Source organism: Crotalus tigris, unplaced genomic scaffold, assembly GCF_016545835.1.
Source record: "Crotalus tigris isolate CLP2741 ecotype Arizona unplaced genomic scaffold, ASM1654583v1 scf7180000017666.27876245, whole genome shotgun sequence".
NCBI lineage: Eukaryota > Metazoa > Chordata > Lepidosauria > Squamata > Viperidae > Crotalus > Crotalus tigris.
In genome coordinates, this window is record NW_024096551.1 from 3,023,602 (window position 1) to 3,048,298 (window position 24,697).

General features: G+C 37.4%; 1 protein-coding gene across 6 annotated transcripts in view; it reads left to right on the forward strand.

Annotated features, from left to right (window-relative positions):
- CPNE4 (copine 4) overlaps positions 1-24,697 on the forward strand; it is a 241,192-nt gene that overhangs the window by 128,791 nt on the left and 87,704 nt on the right. For 4 of the 6 annotated variants that reach the window (XM_039336215.1, XM_039336212.1, XM_039336214.1 and 1 more), the window contains exon 3: positions 18,144-18,323. In XM_039336215.1, the coding sequence (XP_039192149.1) occupies positions 18,144-18,323 (180 nt within the window). Of the gene's footprint in view, positions 1-13,438; positions 13,769-18,143; positions 18,324-24,697 lie in introns of those variants that run through there. The other 2 variants (XM_039336217.1, XM_039336218.1) reach the window with 2 other exon arrangements.

Here is a 24,697-nt window from a genome sequence, read left to right on the forward strand (position 1 = left end):
ATCCAAACTGCTACGTAGGTCTTCATTATTTGCCTTCTTAGTGGATTTCCTTTCTTTTTTAACACTTTGCATGAAGAGGAATTGCATAACCATGCATAAGCTTTTGTATTATTTTGGAGGAGTCCAACAAAAAATTTCTAGATATATTTGCTGTCAGTTGATGCCTTGTTATAGTCAGATAAGAGTGGCCCTTTGAGATAGGCGAGGTCAGAAAACAGATGCCACAAAAAAAAAAAAAACCAGATACCTAAAAGATACAGGATATAGCAACAAAATTTTGAGATCTGATATCATATTCTCCTCCTTCCTTCTTGTACCAAAAAGAATCAAGTTAGTTTCTGTCCAGACTTCATTGATTTCCTAGGCTTTCCTATTTTATTAAATAATAACAACAACAACAACAACAACAATAATAATAATAATAATAATGTTGGAAGCGACCTTGGAGGTTTCTAGTTCACCCCCTTGCTCAGGCAGGAAACCCTATGGCTGTCAAATTTCTTCTTAAAAACTTCCAGTGTTGGACCATTCACCTGGAGGCAGATTGTTCCACTGGTTAACTGTTCTCACTGTCAGGAAGTTTCTCCTTAGTTCTAGGTTGCTTCTCTCCTTGATTAGTTTCGACCCATTGCTTCTTGTCCTGCCTTCAGGCGCTTTGGAGAATAGCTTGACTCCCTCTTCTTTGTGGCAGCCCCTGAGATATTGGAACACTGCTATCATGTCCCCCCTCGTTCTTCTCTTCATTAAACTAGACATACCCAATTCCAGCAGCCTTTCCTTATATGCTTTAGCCTCCAGTCCCCTAATCATCTTCGTTACTCTTCTCTGTACTCTTTCTAGAGTTTCAACATCTTTTTTACATCGTGATGACCAAAACTGGATGCAGTATTCCGAGTGTGGCCTTACCAAGGCATTGTAAAGTGATATTAATACTTCACGTGATCTTGATTCTATACGTCTGTTAATGCAGCCTAGCACTATGTTGGCTTTTTTGGCAGCTGCAGCACACTGCTGGCTCATATTTAAGTGATTGTCCACTAGGACTCCGAGACCCCTCTCACAGTTACTACTATTGAGCAAGGTACCCCCTATACTATACCTGTACATTTGGTTTTTCTTGCCTAAATGTAGAACCTTACTTTTTTCACCATTGCCTCCTATTTATCAATTGCCTCCTACTTTTTCCAAGGTCATCTTTTTTGCTCCTCTACAGATGTCTGTGTGTGTTTATGCATTTTCTTTAAGCCAGTTTTGACTCCTGAACTAATGTCTGCAGTTTTCTTGGCAGTGTTTTTTAGAAGTGGTTTGTCATTGCTTCCTAAGGACTAAGAGAGAGAGAGAAACTGGCTTAATCCTAACCCAGCTGGTTTTGTTCCCAAGATGGGACTAGAATTCACAGCCTCCTGATTTATAGCCTGGTACTTCAACCACTCCACCAAACTAGCCTCTACCAATCAGAATAAAAAAATCTAAAATATATGAGACTGGGATAGAATTAGAAGTAGACAATACCAAAAACAGCACTATGGAAAGACATCAAGAGAAAATATGTGAGAAAGTAATGCCTGCTGCTTCCTGATTGGTGTATGAAAGAAAAAGGGAGGGGCCAGCAAGCATATAAATCATATGCTGTTGACATGAAGTGCCCACAGATGCAGTATGGTTTCTGGATGCTTATAAGTGCTGCATGTTGTTTTTTGTTTATGGTTTGTTTGCTTTTTGCTAGAGAGGAAGAAATATAAATGATTTAATGAGTTGTTTGCAATTGTTCTGTGGTAGAGGTAAAAAGAAAGATTATGATATAGATAATACAATACATAAAAAACCACTTCTGCAAACTGTTCTTTTTCATAGTCATTTTAAATGATAGATCACCCAGTTATAGCTCCTAGATGCAAGATATTATTTAAAATAATTTGGTTTTATTGATGAGATAAATCACAGAGCATTCTGAGTTGCTGAGCTATCAACTCAAAGGTCTATAATATAATACATGAAGTATTTATTCGATTGTAATAGGTTTGATCCAATTTATAAGCTAAAAAGTGTGTTTTGTCTTTTCATTTGACATTTAGTTCACAATAGTGCCAGGATTTTATACATACTAGAAACAATTTAGTAGAAATATGTGGCAAACATAATTATCCAATACTACTCAACATTATTAACTAGTCTTAACTAATTTAATATGTTAGAACTTACATACTTTAATGCATTTGTCTGGAATGATATCTTTGAAATTAAAAAAGAACTCCGAATATTTCCTACATAATCACACTTGGTTAAAACCAATTGCAGTTTGAAGATTTTTAAAAATGCCTTTTTTCTGGAAAGGCCAAGTTAGATTTTTTCTCCTTTCCTAGACTAATTCTAAAATTTATATCAACAACCTACATAATAAAAAGTAATTTAAATGTTGTGGATTTTATGACTAAAGATTTTCTGGTGACATGCTATATATTCAGTAGCAAGACTATTAAGAACATATTTAGAATCTAATCAAGACAAGTATCTTATGTAATTAGTTGGCTTAGAGGCCAGTGTTAAAAATATAGGATAACAAAAGTATATCAAAAGAAAAGAAATATTATTAGAGGCCCAAAAATAATACTGCTACAATATGCTCTACATGAGATTGTCCCTGAAGAGCATTCAGAAACTTCAATTAATGCACAATGTGGCTGTGCAGGTAATAAATGGTGCCAGATATACAGCACACCAACACTACTATTGGATGAGTTGTATTGGTTAGTGGTGCAATTCAAGGTGTTGGTTGTCATTTTTATATGGCTTGGGACTGGGTTACCTGAGGGACCATCTTTTTCCAAGAGTCTCTATGTCATGGTTCCGATAGATGAAACCAGTAAAAGCAGAACTCCAAGGCTAGAGGTTTTCTTAAAGAACATGTTTATTGGCTACAAAGTATCTGCACAGTCAAAAGTGAAATCAAGTCTGGAGTTCCCTCCAAAAGTGTTATAATGTTACAAAGTTGAACTTCCCACCCCAACACTATATAATCAATTATGTTTCCCAATAGAATACTTTGGTGGGCTTTCTAACGGAAGGCTCAGCCCGCCAAATTCCCAGACAGCAATAACCTTGGTTCCCACGGGACAAAATATTGTTTAGGCTAACATTAAAATCCCCCCTCCCCCTCCCAGTCCTGTGGCAACCAAAAATGAAACAAAATGGCTTCGGCCAGGATCGTTGCAGTGTTGACAGTCGGGTCCCCTAGAGAGAGAACAAATCCTGCAGATAAAAAAAGTTAGAGTTAGGAACCTCCCCGAGGCTTATAGAGATGTTTATCAAAAAATAGCTGTATTAGTCTATCTGCCTTGACCTCAGTACTTTTTACCCAAGTAGCTTCTGATAGTAGGTATCCCATCCATTGAAATAAATACTGTAATTTCCCTTTGTACAATCTAGAAATAAGAATTAATTTAATTTCATAATGTGTTTCCCCCTCCACCGAAAGAGGACCAGGTGCTTTCTTAGGAACCGGTCTTAAGGAGGGCTCCCTGAGAGGTTTTTAGTAAGCTGCAGTGGAAAAAGAGTGGATTTTCCCCAACAGATGAGGGAGTTTTAATTCTACTGTAACAGGGTTTATAATCCGAACTATGGGGAAGGGACCAAGGAATTTTGGTCCTAATTTTTTACTAGGTTATTTGAGTCTTAGCTTTACTGTTAACTGGTTAAATCTCAAGTGCTGGGTTTATTTCTTTTGTATGTTTTTCTTTTGTATATTTCTCATTGTTTTTATTGCTTTTACTATTGTAATTGCTTTATACTTTTTGAATTTTAACATCCCAAAGATGGGCCCACTCAGTGGCAGCTATAAAAATTGAATGGTATAATTTGTCATAATTTTAGAAAGCAATGAAGTAGTCTTTGTTAACAGTTTACCTTTGTTAGCTATAGCTGATATCTTTATCATCTTAGATGCATCTAACAATTGGAGGAGGTGAGCTGAGCTGTCACTTTAAATTTCTTAAAATGTCCTAGAGCAAAAGCAGATTAGGGACATTGTGGGAAATCTTAAATGACAGCACGTTCTGGGCCAGCAACCCATCCAGGTTAGAGAGAGTCTTTTAAAGTTCTATCAATCCTGGCCATAGTACTAAGTCATGTACAGCTTGCATATAAATGGCAAAATATACATTATATTTTGTAGTAAACAAATAAATGAAATAGAAGAAATCTATAATTTGAAGTCAAACTAGCTGGCAGCCCTTAAGGAGTGGTGCTTAATCTAAAAAAAACTACATAAGTCAGAAGTTGAATTTGGGATCTCCTGAAAATTCCAGGATTATAAATCGGAATGCAAAGTCAAAATAGAAGACTGGGATAAACCCCTTCTGAAATCTTGCAAAGAAAACTTCTACAAGTAGTTACACTCAATCCAAAAGCAACTTTATTTATTTACTTTAAAGCTGGAAACACAGAACATAAACAGCCTTTTCATTAAAAATAAACAAAGCATTATAGTAGCAATTGGCTTGCAGCCCATGTTGGGCAAAGAACTGTCTACATGATACAGAGAATGAGATAATTTTTGAAAAATATATATAAGTAGTTTTCCATCAATTTCCTATATTTAGAGTAAAAATCTGGAAGATGCATGGAAGATGTATTTATGGAAAGAGATCTGTCACTAGTTGCCCATCAGTTGTTGTGGCTTTTATCTGCATCTTAAACTGTATTAAAGCAATCTTCCTTAATTTGGGAACAGATATTCTAGGAAATTCTAGGAGGTGTTGCCCTGATACATCCAAAGGAGATGAGTTTGGGGAATACTGATCCATAGTATTTTTCATCCATGTCTAAGAAATATTAATCCCTGTGACAAGCTTCAAATATAGAGAATCTTTGGGTGAGAGGTGCATATTTGCAATACTGAATTGAATTCAACCACAAATAAAATCTTTCTAATTATATCTCTGTGTTCAGCTCATTATCCATCTTTCAAACACGGCATTCTTTTAATTAAATATTGTTCTTTTAAAAGTAAAAGTTTGTTCATTTGTTTGTTTGTTTTTGCCCTACTTTCAAGTTATTCACAGACTATGAACAGAGTTACAACTGGTAATGATAAGAAAGTAATAATATAGAACTGATACAGCTAAAAATAGACAAATAATAAAATTGCATATTCACTAGAGCAATCTTTTTATATATCTCTCTCAACTGAAATTGTGACTACGAAACTGAGATATTCAATTAAAAATATGAGAGTAAGCTGATTTTTTAAAAGCAGATATAGAAATCTGTAGATCTACAACTGAACTGTCAAATAAAAAAACTCTATATTTACTAATAATTCAGATTGATGCCATTTTAATTTTGCCTCCTTGATAGGCTCCAGTACAATAGTGAAACATATTAAAACCAAAACTAATATGACTTCCTTCTAATCATATTCAACCAGCATTATTCAAAATAATGAAATAACTCCTGTTCAGATAGCCAAAACAATTTGAAATCCTGTACATAATTATCTGTAGGTAATTCTCCACTGAATTTACTGTGAGTAATTTACTGCATTGCTGTTTATTCAATTGGTGAAATAGACTGATAAGATAAGAAAAGAAAAGAAAAGATAAGATAAGATAAGATAACCTTTATTGTCATTTTTTTACTGTGGGCACAATGGCACACATCAAAAATGAAATTTAGTTGCCCGCTCTCAAAGTGAAACACATACATGACGCACACCTAAACATACTATGAACAACATATGCATAGACCCACATCCCTACATATATGCAGCAAATAAATATTAAATACTGTCCATCTTGAATATATAACAGAAGGAAGAAGCTTGAGAGTTCACAAGGTTAATGCTGCATGGAATGAAACTGTGATTGAATCTGGATGTTCTGCTTTGGATACCACGAAGCCTCCTCCCAGAAGGTAACAAGGAAAACAGGTCATGAAGAGGATGTGTAATGTCCCAGATAATCTTACGGACCCTGCTCAAGCAATGCTTCTGTGCTATGTCCTGGATGGGAGGGAGGGAACTGCCAATGATCTTTTCAGCCATTTTCACCACTCTCTGCACCGCTTTCCTGTCTGAAGCAGTGATGCTTCCAAACTAGACTGTGATGCTGTATGACAGGATGCTCTCGATCGTCCCCCTGTAGAAAGTGGCCAGGACAGAGGAAGGAAGATGTGCTTTTCTCATGCGACACAGAAAATGCAGGCGCTTGCCTGCTTCACCAGTTTCTCACTGTTGAGTGACCAAGTCAGCCTACTTGTTAGCTGCACACCCAGGAATTTGATGCTGGTAACCATCTCCACAGGTGAATCATTTATGCACAGAGAAGTGTGGTTGTGTCTGCCTTTTCTGAATTAATTAATTGATTAAATATTTAATCAATTGAAAGGCAATCTTTAGCTTTCTGTCATTAGGGCAAAGACTGTATAATTGTCCAGTGAGGGAGTTTGTCCAGTGAGAGAGTAATAATAGCAGAAAACTTTGTTACTTCACTGTATAAAGATGCCATTAATAACTCCAGGGCCATAGAAGTGGATATTATCATCTATAATCTGTAAAACAAACCTGTGCTCTGTTTTTCCCTCCAATTGCTGCAGTTCAAAGGATACAAAGCTCCAAACCCACAAAATAACAATGCGGCTGTGGCTGAGCTTCCTTTTTTCTTGATTTTTGTTTTGTTCTATTTGTATGTTACATTGAGTGAGTTTCCTATGGAGTAGGAGAACATGGAGTGTCACTTCATATCATTAGGAGATTAAAGTAACATTGGAATGCTGGTAAAACTAAGCATGAATACTAGGTGGTCGTGTTCTCTGAGCTGAGTAAGGACAAATGGGAACTCCCATTTGTTCCTTATCTGTTTGCTTGTTAGATTTATATTCCTCCCCCCTACCACCACAACTAGAAACTCAAGACAATACTTCTTTTTCTAATTGTAATAGCAAATTGGTAGACTAGAATGTGCTGCAGACAGTGACTTTTTCAAAAAGTACTCACTGAAGTTTTGTGACTGACTTGAAAATCCAGTTCCTATATGATCATCATAAGCATACTGTACATAAATCCAGTTCCAAATCTTAGCACTCTTTGAATTCATGGCATAGTATTTTAAATGCACTAATTATGTTGTCCTTCTGAACATAAACATTCTTGATAATAGCTGTGTTCATACAACATGCCTAGTCATGGTTTAACTGTGATTTGTTGAATAAATTACTATGGATGGACTCACACAAGACAATAAGGCCCTCCAAAAGTACTATGTTAAAGCTTATTGTATATATGCATCTAGTCATTGCCTGGTTAATAAATTATGCTAAGTCATGCTTTATATTAACTATGGGGTTTTTTTTTTAGAAAGTCACAATTGTTAGTGCACAGTAATATATTGATTTAAACTGCAAATCTTCTTTTCAAAACATAAGGTCTCGGTTTACAACATATTAAGCCAAAACAAAACAAACACATATTATGGCTTAACCAATGATTGAACTCAGGCAATGATTCTAAACCTATGTGGTCTAGACTAGAGCTTAGAGCCAATTTCTGAATTCCATACTAATTCCAAATTTCTTGTTGATATATGATTTTTAGTGGTGCTTTTAAAAATGCTAAGTACAGAAGTAACAAAAAGTAATTCAAATTTAATCACTTTTCATTTTTGTTCACTTGATTTTGTTTCACTTGATTGTAAGTACCAGTAGATATGCCAAATGCTTAGTTTCATCTGCTTTTGATTGATGACAGAGAAAAAAAGGGTAGAAGAAATAATAAAAAAATATTATTTAGAAGAAATGGTATAAAAGAATGGATATGGGTGGGGAAGATTGATAAAAATGTTGTTTAAATGTCTGGTGTTGTTTCGTTTTGTTTTGTACTTTTTTCATTAGCTACATGCTATCCCTAGTGAAATCTGCTGCACCGGCCGTCTTTCAATTTGAAACAAGATAACACATTTTTTGTCTGTATCAATTACTGTGCCATTTTCTACAGGATGACTGGCAATCCCAATATGGAACTGAACAATGCAGCACAGATTCTATCATAGAAAACTCTGCCTATTTGTGTCACTTTTTCAGAACCTTTGTTATTTTCCAATTAGGTCAATACATTAACCTGGTTCCTGTATCCCAGGAAATGTTGTAGTATAAAACCATTAATAACATTTTGTAAACTCATCAGTGAGTGATGTTGATCATGTCTTATGATATGGTCAGGGGCTGACTTTTGAGCAATGTCTTTTTGTCTGGAGATGTTTGAAGAGCTGGCCTATTTGCTGGCTCTTCATTTTTCATCATGGTAATTGGCTTTGTTTTCAGTCCACTAATTCTTTCTCTGAAAGTCTAAATGTAAATTCTATCTATTTCTAAGATTGTAAGTTCCTGACCTAACGTATGTCAGGAGAGTGAGAACATCAAGGAATAAAGGCTTAGAGTGAGGGAAATAGTGCTCATAATAGCATGCACATTTTTAGCATGACTCCTTCTATGATAGACAAATAGGGTATTGCATAGCAATAGCAACATCACAGATGCAGAGGTTAATGCTCTTAGATGCCTAATTAAAAATGGAATAGGATTCAACAGATGCTATTTTTCAGTTAGGTCAATACATTAGTCTGGTTCCTGTATCTCAGGAAATATTGTACTGTGAATAGAGTGGTTGATTTCTAAACTTTCCTTTGTCTCAGAAAGAATGGAGGAAATTGTGGCCAATCATATTATATCTTACATAATTACAAAATTGTCATGCCTTATTGGCATAATTGATTTGCCATTGGATTATTCAATTGAAAGTGAATTAATAAATGTTTCATTAAGAATGTGTCATTAGCAAATAGTATTTCTTAAATTAATAGCTACCCTGGATCTTTATCAATTGATACAATTCATCAATCCATCTCTGAAAATAATATTAGTAATGCTTTGGTTATCCAAGTGTGTTAAGCAGCATTAAATGCTTAACTACATTGCTATTTATAGGCAGTTCATTAAATTGCAAATTATGTGAACAATGTAATGAGGTTTCACTTCTTTTCATAATCAAATAAAGATCAAATAAAAATCTGCATAATAATAGCCTCATTGTACTTTATGAAAAGAACATTCTTTCCTTCTAGACATGGTGACAACATGATGGCAATATTTTCATATGGTGGCAGTTGCTTTTAAACAAAATCAAACACTTGTGCAACACAAATCAAGTAAATGACTTCATTTGTGTCATATGCAATCTTTTGAACTATTTAAAAGTAAGGGTCTGAAAACAGGGACTTAATATTTAAAAGGCTGCCATGGTTACTTAAATATGCCTAAGAATATCTGTTCTGGCCTTAACATCTTTAACTGCAGACAGGTGGTAGACCAATGGTTGTGGCATTAAAGATATAGTGTAATATTTCATGATAGAAGTTGAAACAGTTCGGGTTTTTTAGCTAAAGTTCAGTTCCCTTTATAGCTCATTTGAAAAAAAAATTGATCAGAGCACGAAATATTTTATTTATTCTAAATTCTATTGCTGATATACTTTTGAAAGTGTGATTATGGATTCTCCTTCGAAATGTGTCTACAAATTTGAAGCTTAATGAGTTTCTGAACTTCAAATGTTGCTATACTGCTGGCATAGTGGAACTCTTTCATTTTTCAGGTGACACAGCTGGTACCATGTTGTTTCTCAATATAAGACAAAATCCTAGGCTTTCAAGCTCTAAATTTCTAATTTTAATTAATCTAAATTGCTGAGATTTCTTCAGAATAGAACTTAAATAATTATAGACAATCCATTTTCAAAATTTGGTACATATATGCTTACCTCTTCTCCATTGCTTAACTACATCCAAAATTGAAGTTATGTTATTTTTTCCCCAAATAGAATAGACTTTGAAAATAGCATAGAATAGCCATAAAGAATTATGTATACTTTCTAAGGAGTATATATGTATTAATACAACACACACACACACATTATTTTAATTAATTTCATATATGTATTTGTATGCATCTTCAAGTCACTGTTGATACCAAGATATTCCTTGGACTACTCTTGGAAAGGGGGTTCCAAAAAATTCTTAGGATTCTGAGTCACCTTTCCAAGCTGCAGCTTTACAGTAAGTAGCTGAAATTCTGAGTACAGTAAAATCCAGAGCATAATTCAAATGTGGGTACTTTTCTGCACTTATTTATATAGCCGCCCATTTCTCATAGTGACTCTATTTGGTATATTGTGTATGTGTGTATGAGCGTATGTGGGTACACATTATATACAGATACATACACACATATCCTCTTTTCTTTAAACAATTATTATAGGTACTATAATTACCAACTTAAAGTATTCATTATGTTCATATTCATAGAATCACTTGATATAATTGCCTCCTCTTTTCTATTTTTCTTGAGTTTTCTACCCTTTCAAATCTTCCCCAGAAGTTCCTTTTGACCAATTTATTGTTCTTTTTATAGAATATTTTTTTAAGTACTATTTTTTGGTTTGAAACTATTGTTTATTCCACACATAAGAATAATACACCTATCCCTATATACATTCCTATTAATGTGGAAATAGTATTTTGACTAAATGTAATCATCTGTTATTATCTGTGCTATTCGCAGAACTGGGCTAAATTGGTTATTTATCTCTGAAATCAGTCAGCAAGTTATTTTTTATGGATTTGTTCCACTGATTTCAGTAAGGCTAAAGCAAAACTTTAGGTGCTTTTTCAAAAGGCAACTGAATGTTGGCTGTTCCAAATAAAGTTGCCTGATTCATGGTGAATTTGTCAGTGCCAATGGTGTTCCAGTGATGTTTTAGTTATTGTTGGATTGCACCCAAGGTACCTATTACTATTGGTATTATTTTTGCTCTTTTTTTGATACAATTATTCTATTTCTGTTTGCTTGGTCTTTGTGTTTTGCTATCTTCTCCAATTCTTTCTTTTCTATTCTGCTGTCTCCCGATATTGCCTCGTCCACTAGACAGAATATTTTTTATTGACAACCATTAAGTCTGGGCTATTATGTGGCAAGTGGCTATCTATTTAAATAATAATAATAATAATAACAACAACAACAACAACAATAATAATAATATAATAGCCATACCATTTACAATTTCATCCTTTTTTACAATTTCTTACAATCTTATTATATGTGGGAAAAATGTGGGTTAGACAGCATCACCACCAGATGGATTCCTAACTGGTTGACCAACCGCACTCAATGTGTAGTCCTCAGTGGAACTCCATCTACATGGAGGGAAATATGCACTGGGGCATCCCAAAGCTCTGTTTTAGGCCCAGTACTTTTCAACATCTTCATCAATGATTTGGATGAGAGGATAGATGGGGATTTGCAGATGACATCAAGCTGATAGGAATAGCCATCACTCCAGAAGATAGGCTTAAGATACAGAAGGATCTTGACAAAAGAACATTGGGCCCTATCTAACAAAATGAAATTCAGTGGTGAAAAAAGTAAGATTCTACATTTAGGGAAGATAAACCAAATATACAGGTATAGTATAGGTGGTACCCGGCTCAATATTAGTAACTGTGCGAGGGATCTTGGAGTGGACAATCACTTAAATATGATCCAGCAGTGTACTGCAGTTGCTAAAAAAGCCAACACAGTGCTAGGTTGCATTAACAGGAATAGAATCAAGATCACATGAAGTATTAATACCACATTACAATGCCTTGGTAAGACCACTTAGAGTACTGCATCCAGTTTTGATCATCACAATGTAAAAAAGATGTTGAGATTTTAGAAAGAGGGCAGAGAAGAGCAACAAACTTGATTAGGAGACTGGAGGCTAAAACATATAAAGAACGGTTGCAGGAATTGGGTATGTCTAGTTTAATGAAGAGAAGGACCAGGGATGACATGATAACAGTGTTCCAATATTTCAGGGATTGCCACAAAGAAGAGGGAGTCAAGCTATTTTCCAAAGCACCTGAAGGCAGGACAAGAAGCAACGGATGGAAACTAATTGAGGAGAAAAACAACCTAGAACTAAGGAGAAATTTCCTGACAGTTAGAACAATTAATCAGTGGAACAACCTGCTTCCAGAAGATGTGAATGCTCCAACACTGGGAGTTTTTAAGAAGAGATTATACAACTATCTGTCTGAAATGGTATAGGGTTAGGGGGGTTGGACTGGAAGACCTCCAAGGTTCCTTCCAACTCTGTTATTCTGTTCTGTTCTCATATCATTTCCTCCTCTCTTTCTCTGCAATTTCCATTCTAACAGCAAGTTGAATGCTTTGAGCTTGAAGTTGCTATTGTATTGGCAATAAATTTATGCTAGACTATAAAAAAGCACCAGGATGATATTGTCTGAGTAGTCCAGATTTCAGTCTTATATTTTCACAAGGTCAAAACACTCAACAAAAATCCAATCAACAATCATTATATTGCTCTCCAGTAATCTCTGTGGCTAGGCTCATAAATAATACTAAATCATAGTTTTAAAACTATGGTTTTGAATAACTCAAAGAGAGTCTGGTCCACATGCCAATTAAGCCATTGTGCATAGTTTCACACTCACATCACATAGCATCTATGTTATTGCTATGCGTGGACCAATCTATATATAGAACTTGCCTTCCTTTGAAAATGCAAGTATGCTTGAACTCTTCTTCTCACTGCTGGATATTGCACTCCTTGGCAGGAATCACTTTTTTTATGTGAGCACTACAGCGACAGTAATTTTCCAATATGCAATTACTACTCATTAAGGGCATTAAAAACACTATAATGTAATACGAGCACAAAGTATATATCTCATAACTACAAAGTGTGGGAAAGGTCACATATTTTTAGCAACTAATTGCACTACAATTGCAAGCTCTGATTATTGCTGTGTTGCGGGGATTGCTTAAATCCAAACCTATTATTCCTTTATTTGTGCATATTTTATACTATTGCAAACAAAACAAAACAATCCTTTGTTTTGTCCTGTCTCTTGTGGAAAGCAGCATTCAGATGGGATTTTGACTGGATGTGAAAAGCATTAAATATGGAGGACAGTGTGGTGTGATCAGTGAGGGACGCAGTTGGCACTCTGTGGAATATAACTTCTATATAACTTAAATAGCTTAGCACAGTATTTCTCGATTCCAGCAACATTAAAATGTATGGACTTCAACTCTCTGAATTCCCAAGCCAGCATACTGGCTGAGGGAGTTTAATCCCACACATCTTAAAGTTGCAGAGATAAGAAACACTGCCATAAAAGATCATTTTCCCATCAGAATAAATTTATTCTCTGGTGACTTCAGCCATGCAATTTTCTTAGCAACAGTGCAGAAGTGATTTAAAATTGCTTTCCTCTGGGATGCTTTTCAACTTCCTGTTCTAGTCTATAGCATTGGTACTCCCTAGTGGTCTCCTATCAAAGTGTCAGAGGAGAGATAATTCTCTTTGGAGACTGCCCTATGTCCTCTTCCTCAGGTTTTGTATTGAAATTACAACATATTTCCGCTGTTGTAAAGACCCAGTTTTGGATTATGCTTCAGGAGATTTTCCTGGTGCTGAAGGTTATTGTTTCAACACATTTATCTAGGACTTTGGTATTTTAGCTTTGTATGATATGATAATTTAAAACAACCTTTCAGAGAAGGTTTTGATTTGCTGCACATTCTATTGAAGTCTTGACTCTAGTCCAAGCCGGAAATAAACAAAAGGCTGTTTGGAAAGAAGGTTCTGTTTATTGAGTTGCCAGAAACTTCAGTGACACAGCATGTTTCTGGGATGGCTAACAAAATGGAGGTGGGAGTGAGTAGGTTTTTATACCTTTTGGGGGGGTTGTGTTTGGAGTTGTTCCTGTTTGAGGTTGTTAATCCTATTATGTCCTAAAGGTCATGTTTTGCTTCCCTGGGGCTGTGGCTGAAGGCATTTTGCTTATGAATAGGTGGCCCAGTCTTTCTGAATAGGATTATCAAATCTGCATGTCTACAAAGCTGGTATGCCCAGTTTCTGCCTGGGGAAACTTGGGCAGAAAGGGCAAAAGTTTAAAATCCTTTTAAATAAATAGAGTTTTTTTTTTCCAATGAAACAGTTGTGTACACACACACACATGAGGAGACAACCAGGAACTGCTCTCGTGAAACAGCTGCATTAATTTGGAAAATAAGTTGATTGCTTTAACTATTCAAAGAGATGCATTGAAAAGCTTGTATACATTCTGAAATACCTCTCTTGAAGGATTTTCACAGCTCTACTCAACTCCTCAGTGTAAAAAAAATTAGTTGGTATGTTTTTGTCACCTGTAACTGAACTTAAGGCATTAGGAAGGTCTCTCTTTAAACAGAAATTTGAAAAATATCAAATTCATTGAAATGGTATGGCATAATTATGATATCCCAACTACTTTAAGGAAATTTGACTCTTCCTAGATTTCAAAATTTAAGTGGCAGTAAAAACAGGCAGGAATAAATAAACTACATTTCAACAAAGACTATATTCTTTATATGTCAGCCTGAGATAATCCTAAATCACAAATATATTAATCAGTCAAGTTAAAATGGAATTGTTTCAAAGATATGCTTATGTTATTAGCACTAAAAAAGTACATTAATTGAAAAATAAAAAATTAAATTCAGAAATCTTATAAACTAAATTTCAGTCAATCCCTCTCTGTAAAATTGCACAAAGTTTTATCCTCAAATATTTTAACTTGGTTCATTTAAAAATTAGATCTAGGAAATTGTGAACTTTTCTAAAGTTGTCATTCCAATGTACTTGAAAGGCCCTTCTTTCAAAAACATTGAGTGATTACATTCGAGAACAATTCAGAGAAGTAAAAATCTTTTCAGCACAATTTTAAAATGAGAGGGAAGAGTAGGCTTGCGTACATGGGAATGAAAGACTTAAGTGGAATATATGAATTTTCAAAAACATACATCATTCTATAGTTTACTGTGCATGTCAGCAGAGCCATCTTTAGGTTTGAGTTGGAACTGCCTAGGGTGCCAAAGCTTAGGAGGTACCAGTGCCATTCCTTCTTCCAAAACAAAGCCTACTTTAAAAAAGCAAATCTTTACAATGGTGGAAGGTGATGCTGTCAATCAATATGGCCTAAGGCAGTGATGGCAAACCTTTTAGAGACCAAGTGCCCAAACTGCAACCCAAACCCCACTTATTTATCGCCGGGTGCCAGTTAGGCGTGGCTGTGGCGGTCATGGGAGACTAGGTGGGTGTGGCCAAGGTGGGCATGGTCACCTTGATGTTGCTTGTGGGGAGGGACACTTGTGGGGGTTGGGCAGGGTTGGGGGAGATCCAGGGGGTCTCTGGCAGGTGGAGCGGTGGGCAGGAGGCTCGTCCTGCAGGGTGAGGCGAGGCGAGGCAGGCCGGGGGTGCCATTGTCGCAGGGCAAGGCAAGGCAGGGGCCGGGGCAACTGCTACCTGACACCATCAGCCCACACACACAGAGGCCATCGAGCGCATGGGTGCCAACAGTGTCCATCAGCAGCGCACTCTGGGGCTACGCAGCCCACCGCCAGCAGTCCACCTCTGAGCTAGATGGCTGGCCGATAGCTGAGGAGGCGATGCAGTGGGTTGTGCCCGGGAAAAGGAGAGTATATGAGGCCAGGAGGGATGGGAGGGGGGAGAGGGAAAACACCCATGCTGGGATGCATCCGGCCACATGGGACCTCAGCAAGTTAGCAGGTGGCTGGTTGAAGAGGGATGGTTGCCATTTCCGGGGCATGGCACGTCTGCCCACGGAGAGGGCTCTGAGTGCCGCCTCTGGCACGCATGCCATAAGTTCCCCACCACTGGCCTAAGGGCATAGCAGTTTTTATGTCTAACCTTTGGCTATATATTTCTAAAAGTTCGATTCTATTAAGGATCATTTTTTCATTTCTTTTGGGTTTGGTTTAATGCTTTTTTACTAATTGTTTTAGTATTATATGGTTCTTTCTAGTGGCTATACAAGGTTTTCAGGTATTTTACTTACTTTTACCTCCCAAAAGAATAAAAATGATTCTTTTTTAAAAAGGGATTAGTATGTGGGTGGAAGATGTGATGCTATGAATGTGCATGCAGGATGAATTTTTAGTTAAGAAAATAAATGTTGTAAATTTACATTTTCTTCTCTGTCTCTTAGATCTACTGATAAACCAAAATATATAACACTGAGATCTTATAAAAAGCCTATGATTCTTCATGCAACAATAGTATTTTTAAAAAATCATGAGTCTGACATTAGCAGAAGGAATAGAAATAGGCTTTATATACAGGGCACATAAAAATGTATAAAACTACATGTTCTCTTAAAATGTACACAAATAATTTCATATTTATTTTTGTTTGTGCTCTTCTAAAAGGCAAATATGAAACTCACTTGAGATAGAGATCATATTCAACATATGCAATAGCTCATCAGTCACATTCAGTTTGTAATGGCAGATATACTATAGATATGCATATCTTAGTGTCTTTACATGAACTTAATCATATAGTTTAATTTACAGATTAAATTAGTGCTAGGACAAAGTAGCTCCAACACAATATTCCAGCTATATTTGGAAAAGGTTAATTTCATATTAGTTACTGGTTGCTATTTTCAAACATCAGTTAATGCAAAAACAAAAACTCTGTGTGACCTTTTTTCAATGGCTTTGCATTTGTGGCATGGAGATGAAATGGTGTGAAAACATAGTTAATAAAAACATACGTAGTCTTGGCCTTTGGAGTGAAGTGTAAATTGCTTTATGTTTGTATTGCAAATTCATAGGTTATTTTTTTCTTCCAATGTTTTTTCATACTAATTTCCCCTTGTCCTATAAATAATATTGCTTTGTTTCCTTTTGCAGTGGCAATATTTTCTTTCATAGGCTTCCTGAATGTAATCAATACTTAGGAGCTGACAATGGCATAACTACATATTTCAATAAGTAAAAACTGCTTTACATGTCATTGGAACAGCAGTGCTGACTATTCTTCATAGGAAATAAAGCCCATTGAATATAGTGGAATACATAGGTTTGCACTATCAGTACTAGAAAACGTGTTCATTGGGACCATATTTTTATTTTCACATTACTAAAGTTATTAGACAATCCAAATTTATAACTAGCAGAAAAACTCCTTAATTCAGATTGCCTTTTCAGAGGTCTCTGGTAAGATTATCAGATATCTGAACAAGACACTGACAATTGGAAAGGGGGGGGGAATATACTATTTAACATTCATGAAAAAAATTACAGGGAAATGGTGCAAAAAAAGTACTTTGGCTTACATGTATATGAAATTATTTTTTTCAGCATCAGAAAGACTGGTTTTTCAATTGCAGGGATTTGCTGATTAGGAGGCAAAAGCCTTCAGCATATATATGATTAAGGTCTTGTCAATTTTAGGCAGCAGTATAAACCAAAAGAGTACTAATCAAGTAATTAAAGTCACGGAGAAAGCTTGTTAATCTTTGCATCAGCACTTATTAGGAAAATACTGTGCAGTAGAGAGATATCTTATTGTTAAAAACCCAAACAATATTTGATTTTAAGGCTACGTCTGCCAGATAGAGAACCTGAGGACATTAAGGAGGACATGTTCTTATTTTGCCAGATGGCTTATAACTCTAGTTTCAGGCCAAGGAGAGCTATATTGTATTTGGTTTCTATAATCTCTGGAATTTCTACAGATGCAAATCACTGAGTGAGAGCCACCATATTCTGTTTTACGCTCTCATATTCCTTCTTGAGCAGGTATAAATTCAACCTAGGTTATTCATGGCTATGGACAGAAACCAGTCATGAAGGGAAGACATAAAACTGTTACAGACCCAGACTGGATTTGTTTACTCTTCTCTCTGTCAAAACATGTAACAATAAATACAAGTTCATTCCTAATCTACCCTGTACTAGAAACAGAAGCTCATGTGAGGTTGTTAACTTAGCTAGAGATATTAATGATTGCTATAGTTGATACCGTTTGTTCTGTCCCTCTTAAATTATCTACCAAAACTGTTTCTTTAGTCTATGTGTATTATTAGAATGATTCTTATCCTTTAAAATTTCTTATTTTTTTAAAGAAAGTTTTGCTTTCAACAGAAATTATGTTAAAAATAATTTGTCACAAGTGTTCTACATTTCAAATCTGTTTTAGATGACTTTAACAAAACCTAATAACTGACTCTCTTGATTGACAGGTTGATCGGACAGAAGTCATAAGAACTTGCATAAACCCTGTCTTCTCAAAGCTATTCACAGTGGATTTTTATTTTGAAGAAGTGCAGAGGCTACGATTTGAAGTCCATGATATCAGCAGCAATCACAATGGGCTGAAAGAAGCAGATTTCCTTGGTGGTATGGAGTGTACTCTGGGGCAGGTAAAGTATTTGTGGTTTTCTTGGCTGATTTTTCTTGCTGCCTTAATTTACTTTGGTCACTACCAGAAGTCTTTGCTGATTATGGCAGTAAACAATCTAAAGACCAAATATACACTATCAGTAAATATTAATAACTGTGACTTTCATGCAATATCTGAGAGAAATAAAGATTTGAATAATGAGCTGAATAATGAATAATGAGTGAGGTATGATACCAAGATGAAATAAGATTGACAGATGAGGTAATTGAAGCAATGTCTGGCTGTATTGTGAAATATGTAATGCCTTCAACATCACGTATAGTTAACAAAAAAATCTGAAGAAATACTACATTCAAAGCACCTACACTAGAAGCAACAAAAGATTTGACAAGTCTGAAAGATAGTCCATAAGCAGTGATAATGGAGAGGAGAAATGTAATATTAATAAACAGAATTTGGGGGGGAAGCAAAGAAAGAAACACTAGTACATACCAAGGTTTTAATGAAGAAGAGAAAATGAATGATGTTTTAATTTATTGTACATCACTGTTTGGCCAAGACTAGTTCCAGACAACTTGAGAGTTAATCTGGTTAAAAAAGGAAGTGATGTTCTTCAAAATAAAAATGATCCTTTTTTGTCATTGAGAAAAATAAAATAACAAAAGTGCAATTGACGCTTGGCAACTTAATGGTTTTAGAAATACTTATGAAATGGAGAAAAACTGTTGAGAATCAGGATAGTTCATTCAAAACTAAAATAATGTTTCGGGTTATCTATTTTTCTGATGTGAAGTTTTGGAAAAAGTTAATCTGACAAAAGATACAATATTTGCAAATAGCAGAATCAGCCTTGAACAACATGCAGTGAAAGTTTTAAAATTGTTCCTTGGTGCACACAAATTGTGGAGAAGGCCATTTATTATCAAACTATAACATGTAAGGAAATGGTAATTAATACAGAAAAAAGAATTAAATTTTAATGAAGAGGCCAGGAGAAAGTGTAAAAGATGCTAGTCATGCAATGCCAAAAGAAATCAAAAGGACAATGTCTGAATGCCTTGCCTGTTTAACCAAAAGTTAGGCACTTATTCTAAAGAAATAGATTAAATAATGGCAGTGTTCACTATGATTCACTATTCATCCATTTTTGCAAAAAAACCCAAAACTTTAGACGACGTTATCAAATCTAATAGAAATTTATAATACATTTTTCTGTGAAGATATTTTAGAGGAAAATTTACATCTGTGGAGTCATTTAAAAGCCACTAAAATCTATCCCAAAGAAACAAAGACACGTACAGTATTGTAATTTCAGGGATTCATTATGAAATGATTTTTTAATGAATTTCTACCAAGCTTATCTATTTATCGATCCATCCATCCATCTATTACTTATTTTTATTCTGTCTTTCTTATTTTTTATAAATAACTCAATGCAGCAAAAATATCTAATACTTCCTTCTCCTATTTTCTCCATAACAACCCCGTGAAGTGATTTGGGCTGAAAGAAACTGTGACTGGCCAAAAGTCACCAGCTGGTTTTTCATGACTAAAGTGGGACTATAAGACTTTTCCTAACTTGTATACTGTTGATTCATGTAAAAGAAGCTTTTCAATCAGTATTGAAATTAATAAAAAGTAATACAATAATAAAATGACTTTAATCAACTATGATGAAGATAGATTGACAAATCTGGCTATACTTCCCCTTGGATAAAATTACACAAGAAACATCAGTGTTAATGATGTCAAGCTACGAAGATTTATTTTATTAAGACTGCCATATTGCTTCTAGCTTGCCTACCGTTGCAAGAGGGGAAGGGAGAACTTGGAATCCACAGGTGTTCCCTATCAGTGTGAGAGCGAAGTTGCTGAAGAAATGTTTTGGTGAGCCAAAGCTTTCTTCTCATAACAACTGCTAGGAGATTAATTGGACAATGTGACCTAAACGGTCAGAGAGGGAGGGAAAGTTTCACTCTTTTAATTATCTGTTCCCCCCCCCCCATATTGCCAGAGCTAGCTTTACTTCTATCTACCGGTATGCTATGCCTAATTAAAAAGTTTACATTAGAGATTGCTATGACTCCAATGTTTTACTTTGTTGGGCTTTTCAGCTGGAATTTGACAAATGAAGTTATTAACAAATTGACAGAATGTAAGGCTCAAAAACAGAAAATGTTTGTATATATGTGTGTATGTGTGTGTTTTCTGAGGTTTTCGCGGGTGTTTGTATGTAGGTCTTTGGTTATTCGAGTTTTCTCCCGCGTAAAATTGGAAGTGTCTTGGCGACGTTTCGACAAAGTCCCATTTGTCATCTTCAGGCTGGTGTTTTCAGCTTTGTGCTTCGAGGAGCAACGAAGCAACGAAGAACATGCTCCTCGAAGCACGAAGTTGAAAACACCAGCCTGAAGATGACGAATGGGACTTCGTCGAAACGTCGCCAAGACACTTCCAATTTTACGCGGGAGAAAACCCGAATAACCAAAGACATACATACATATATATGTTTAAAATAAAATGAGCACCAGGATAATTAAAACTATAAAAGTTTAATTAAAAACGCCAAGCTTTCACCGTCACTTGCCGGCATCATCAGGGCTTAGAACGGTAGGAAGTGAGGAAGTCTCTTTATAGGTCAGTTAAGGTCTGTGCCCGGCTCTTCGATCTACTCTCTTGAGTAGATTGCGCTCCAGTGATCTTTTTCTTCCTGCACAACTTATCCGTATGTGCGGTGCTACTTGTCATCCTTTCGTTGGGTTCTGGGGTAGGTGAAATACTCTCCCTATCCCCTTGCGTGTTCTCATCCTCTTTTTCTTTTTCTCGCCCGGGATTTCTAGCTAATTTATATTCTCTCCTTCTCTTTCCCTCCCAATCCACATCCACACAGCTATCATCTCTATGGGTGTCCTTTCTTTCTCTAATGCCCCCCACTCGTCCATTGTTGTTACTACAGTGATCCTGTGCACCGTTCAGATCTATTTGGGTCACAGTTGTGAGGTGGGATGGTTTGGCAGACAGTTCATCAACATCATGAGTTCGGTGAATGCATCCCTGCTTGGTCGTCAATCCTCTCCCCACCCCCTTCTTGCTGTCTTTCGCATCTCTCCTCCACATGCTACCATCTGGGTGGGGGGAGGGACTCTGGTCTCCCCGGGCACCATCACGCTCATCCTCCACCCCCTCGTCTTTCCGACACCCCCCGTTCGTATACGAGCACCCTGCGGTTCACTTAGGTCTGTTAACGTTGGTGGGGTGCAGCGAGCCAATCATCGGACCATCGCGAGCATAATCCCCCCACGTGTCCTCTGGCCGGGGTTCATCCCTCTCCTTTCCCCTCAGATTCTCTATCCACACCTCGCCGCTCCCAAAGCTGTTCCACACTCCACATGATCCTAATTGGGTCGGCGTCGTCGGGCGGGGGGGGGTCGTCTCATCATCTCTGGGCCGATCGCTTTCCCTCTCCTAAGTTGCAGGTGGGTGGCTGCCAATCCTGGCTGTCTCCTCGTTCTTCCGTCTGCGACGCTTTCCTGTGTTCTGATTGGGGTGTCTCCGATGTTCTCGATGTGATAATTACGGGCTTCAGTTTTTGCTGCCTCCCTGGTCTTCTGGAGGTGCGTCCGTGCTGCAGGGGTGATGGGGGTCTTTGAATGCTGTTCCTTCTCCATTAAGTTGTCTGTATCCTGTTGGGGGGTTGTCACCTCCTCCTTGATTTCTCTTATTGGTACATTGAATATGCTATCCGGTTGTTGGCAACAGGATGTGCGATGGTCCATGCTCCATGATCTTAACACTAGGTGCGCTGAGCAGAGGTCAATGTGACTCGGTTAATTGAGTCCCTGTTGGAGAGCCACACTTCTTTGAGTAAGCGGCCTCCCTTCGTGTTGTCACTGGCTAAGACGCATACTTCATTGAAGTTGAAATGGTGGCCAGATTCCGCCATATGTACCCATCATGTTTTATATATATATATATATATATATATATATATATATATATATATATATATGTAGGTCTTTGGTTGTTCGGGTCTTCTCCCGCATAAAATTGGAAGTGTCTTGGCGACGTTTCGACAAAGTCCCATTCGTCATCTTCAGGCTGGTGTTTTCAGCTTCATGCTTCGAGGAGCAATGTGTGGTCTTAGCTGTTTCTTCCTTTTAGCTGCCAGTGGGGGTATGAACTGATTGGGTGAGAGCTTGGCTGTGTTCTGATTGGGTGGAGGTGTGTTCTGATTGATTAGGGGCGTGGCTGTGCTCTGATTGGCTGGGGGGTTGGCTGTGCTCTGATTGGCTGGGGGGTTGGCTGTGCTCTGATTGGCTGGGGGAGTATTCTGTTTGGTTGTGCTCAGGTTAGTCTGAGTTGCAGGGAGGTTTAAGATTTTGGGCTGCCTTGCTATTTTTGGCTTTGCGTTCGTGGTCGTGCCTCATCTTCATGGAGGGTGTCAGTTTGCTTCATGTATGGATTGGAGGGGTTTAAAGTGGCTAATGATGCAGCTGTAGTCTGGCTTCTGGTTTGTGGTCGTGCCTCATCATCGGTGTGGCTTTGGGTTTGCTTTTTGCGTGGATGTGTGGTGGTGACATCCTGTGTGGTTTTTGTGAGTGTGGGTCTGGTATCATTTTTTGTGTTAGGGAGTCGTTTGTCAATAAGGGCGGGTTTCCAAATGGCTGGTAGGCGGGAGGTATCATCTCGCTTGTTCATGCTGTGTGGGCGTTTTTCTATCTCGATGGCTTCTCTGATTATTCTGTTATTAAAATGTTCACTTTTGGCAATGGTTCTGGTATTTTTAAAGTCAATTTCATGTCCTGTGGCTTTAAGGTGTTGGACCAGGAAAGATGTTGGTTCCTCTTTTTTGACTGAGTTCTTATGTTCTTCAATGCGTGCACTTATTCTTCTGTTGGTTTGTCCAATGTATGTGTTGGCACAAGCAGTGCATGGGATTTCATATACTCCTTGATTTTCTAAGTCAATTTTATCTTTGGGGTTTCTAAGGATGGTGGATATTTTTCTGTTTGTGCAGAATGCTGTTTTGATGTTGTGTTTATGGAGGATCTTACTGATTCTGTCTGTGGTGCCTTTTATGTATGGGAGGAGGGCTTTGCCGTTTTCTTGTTCTTTGTCTTGGATTTTAGTGGGGGTTTCTTTTTGGATTAGGTTTGTAATCTTATTTCTTTGGAATCCATTGGATGTTAGTACATTGGTAAGAGTGTGTAGTTTGTGACCCACACTCACAAAAACCACACAAGATGTCACCACCACACATCCACGCAAAAAGCAAACCCAAAGCCACACCGATGATGAGGCACAACCACAAACCAGAAGCCAGACTACAGCTGCATCATTAGCCACTTTAAACCCCTCCAATCCATACATGAAGCAAACTGACACCCTCCATGAAGATGAGGCACGACCACGAACGCGAAGCCAAATAATAGCAAGGCAGCCCAAAATCTTAAACCCCCCTGCAACTCAGACTAACCTGAGCACAACCAAACAGAACACTCCCCCAGCCAATCAGAGCACAGTCAACCCCCCAGCCCAGAGCCAGCAGCTAATCAGAGCACAGCCACGCCCCTAACCAATCAGAACACACCTCCACCCAATCAGAACACAGCCAAGCTCCCACCCAATCAGTTCATACCCCCACTGGCAGTTAAAAGGAAGAAACAGCTAAGACCACACATTGCTCCTCGAAGCACGAAGCTGAAAACACCAGCCTGAAGATGACGAATGGGACTTCGTCGAAACGTCGCCAAGATACTTCCAATTTTACGCGGGAGAAAACCCGAACAACCAAAGACCTACATACAAACACCCGCGAAAACCTCAGAAAACATATATATATATATATATATATTATATATATATATATATATATATATATATATATATATATATATATATGTAGGTCTTTGGTTATTCGGGTTTTCTCCCACATCAAATTGGAAATGTCTTGGCGACGTTTTGACGAAGTCTCATTCGTCATCTTCAGGCTGGTGCTTTCGGCTTCATGCTTCCAGGAGCAATATGTTTGGCTGGCAAAGAGGGGAGGAAAGCCTGTGGCTTGGTGGTTAAATCACTGCCTAGTATGTAAACTGCCCAGGTTCGAATCCCATAAAGCAGTGGTTCTCAACCTTTCTAATGCCGCGACCCCATAATACAGTTCCCCATGTTGTGGTGACCCCCAACCACTTATACATCACCAGGTGCCAGGGGCGTAGCCAAAGAAAAGGGGGGAAATGGCGGACAGCCTTGTTTGGTGACCCCCGTGAAATGGTCGTTCGACCCCAAATGGGGTCCCGACCCACAGGTTGAGAACCACTGCCATAAAGGGTGTGGCTAACTGAAGAGAGCAGAATGAGCTCGAAATGGCCATATTAGTCTCTCAATGTAATTCTT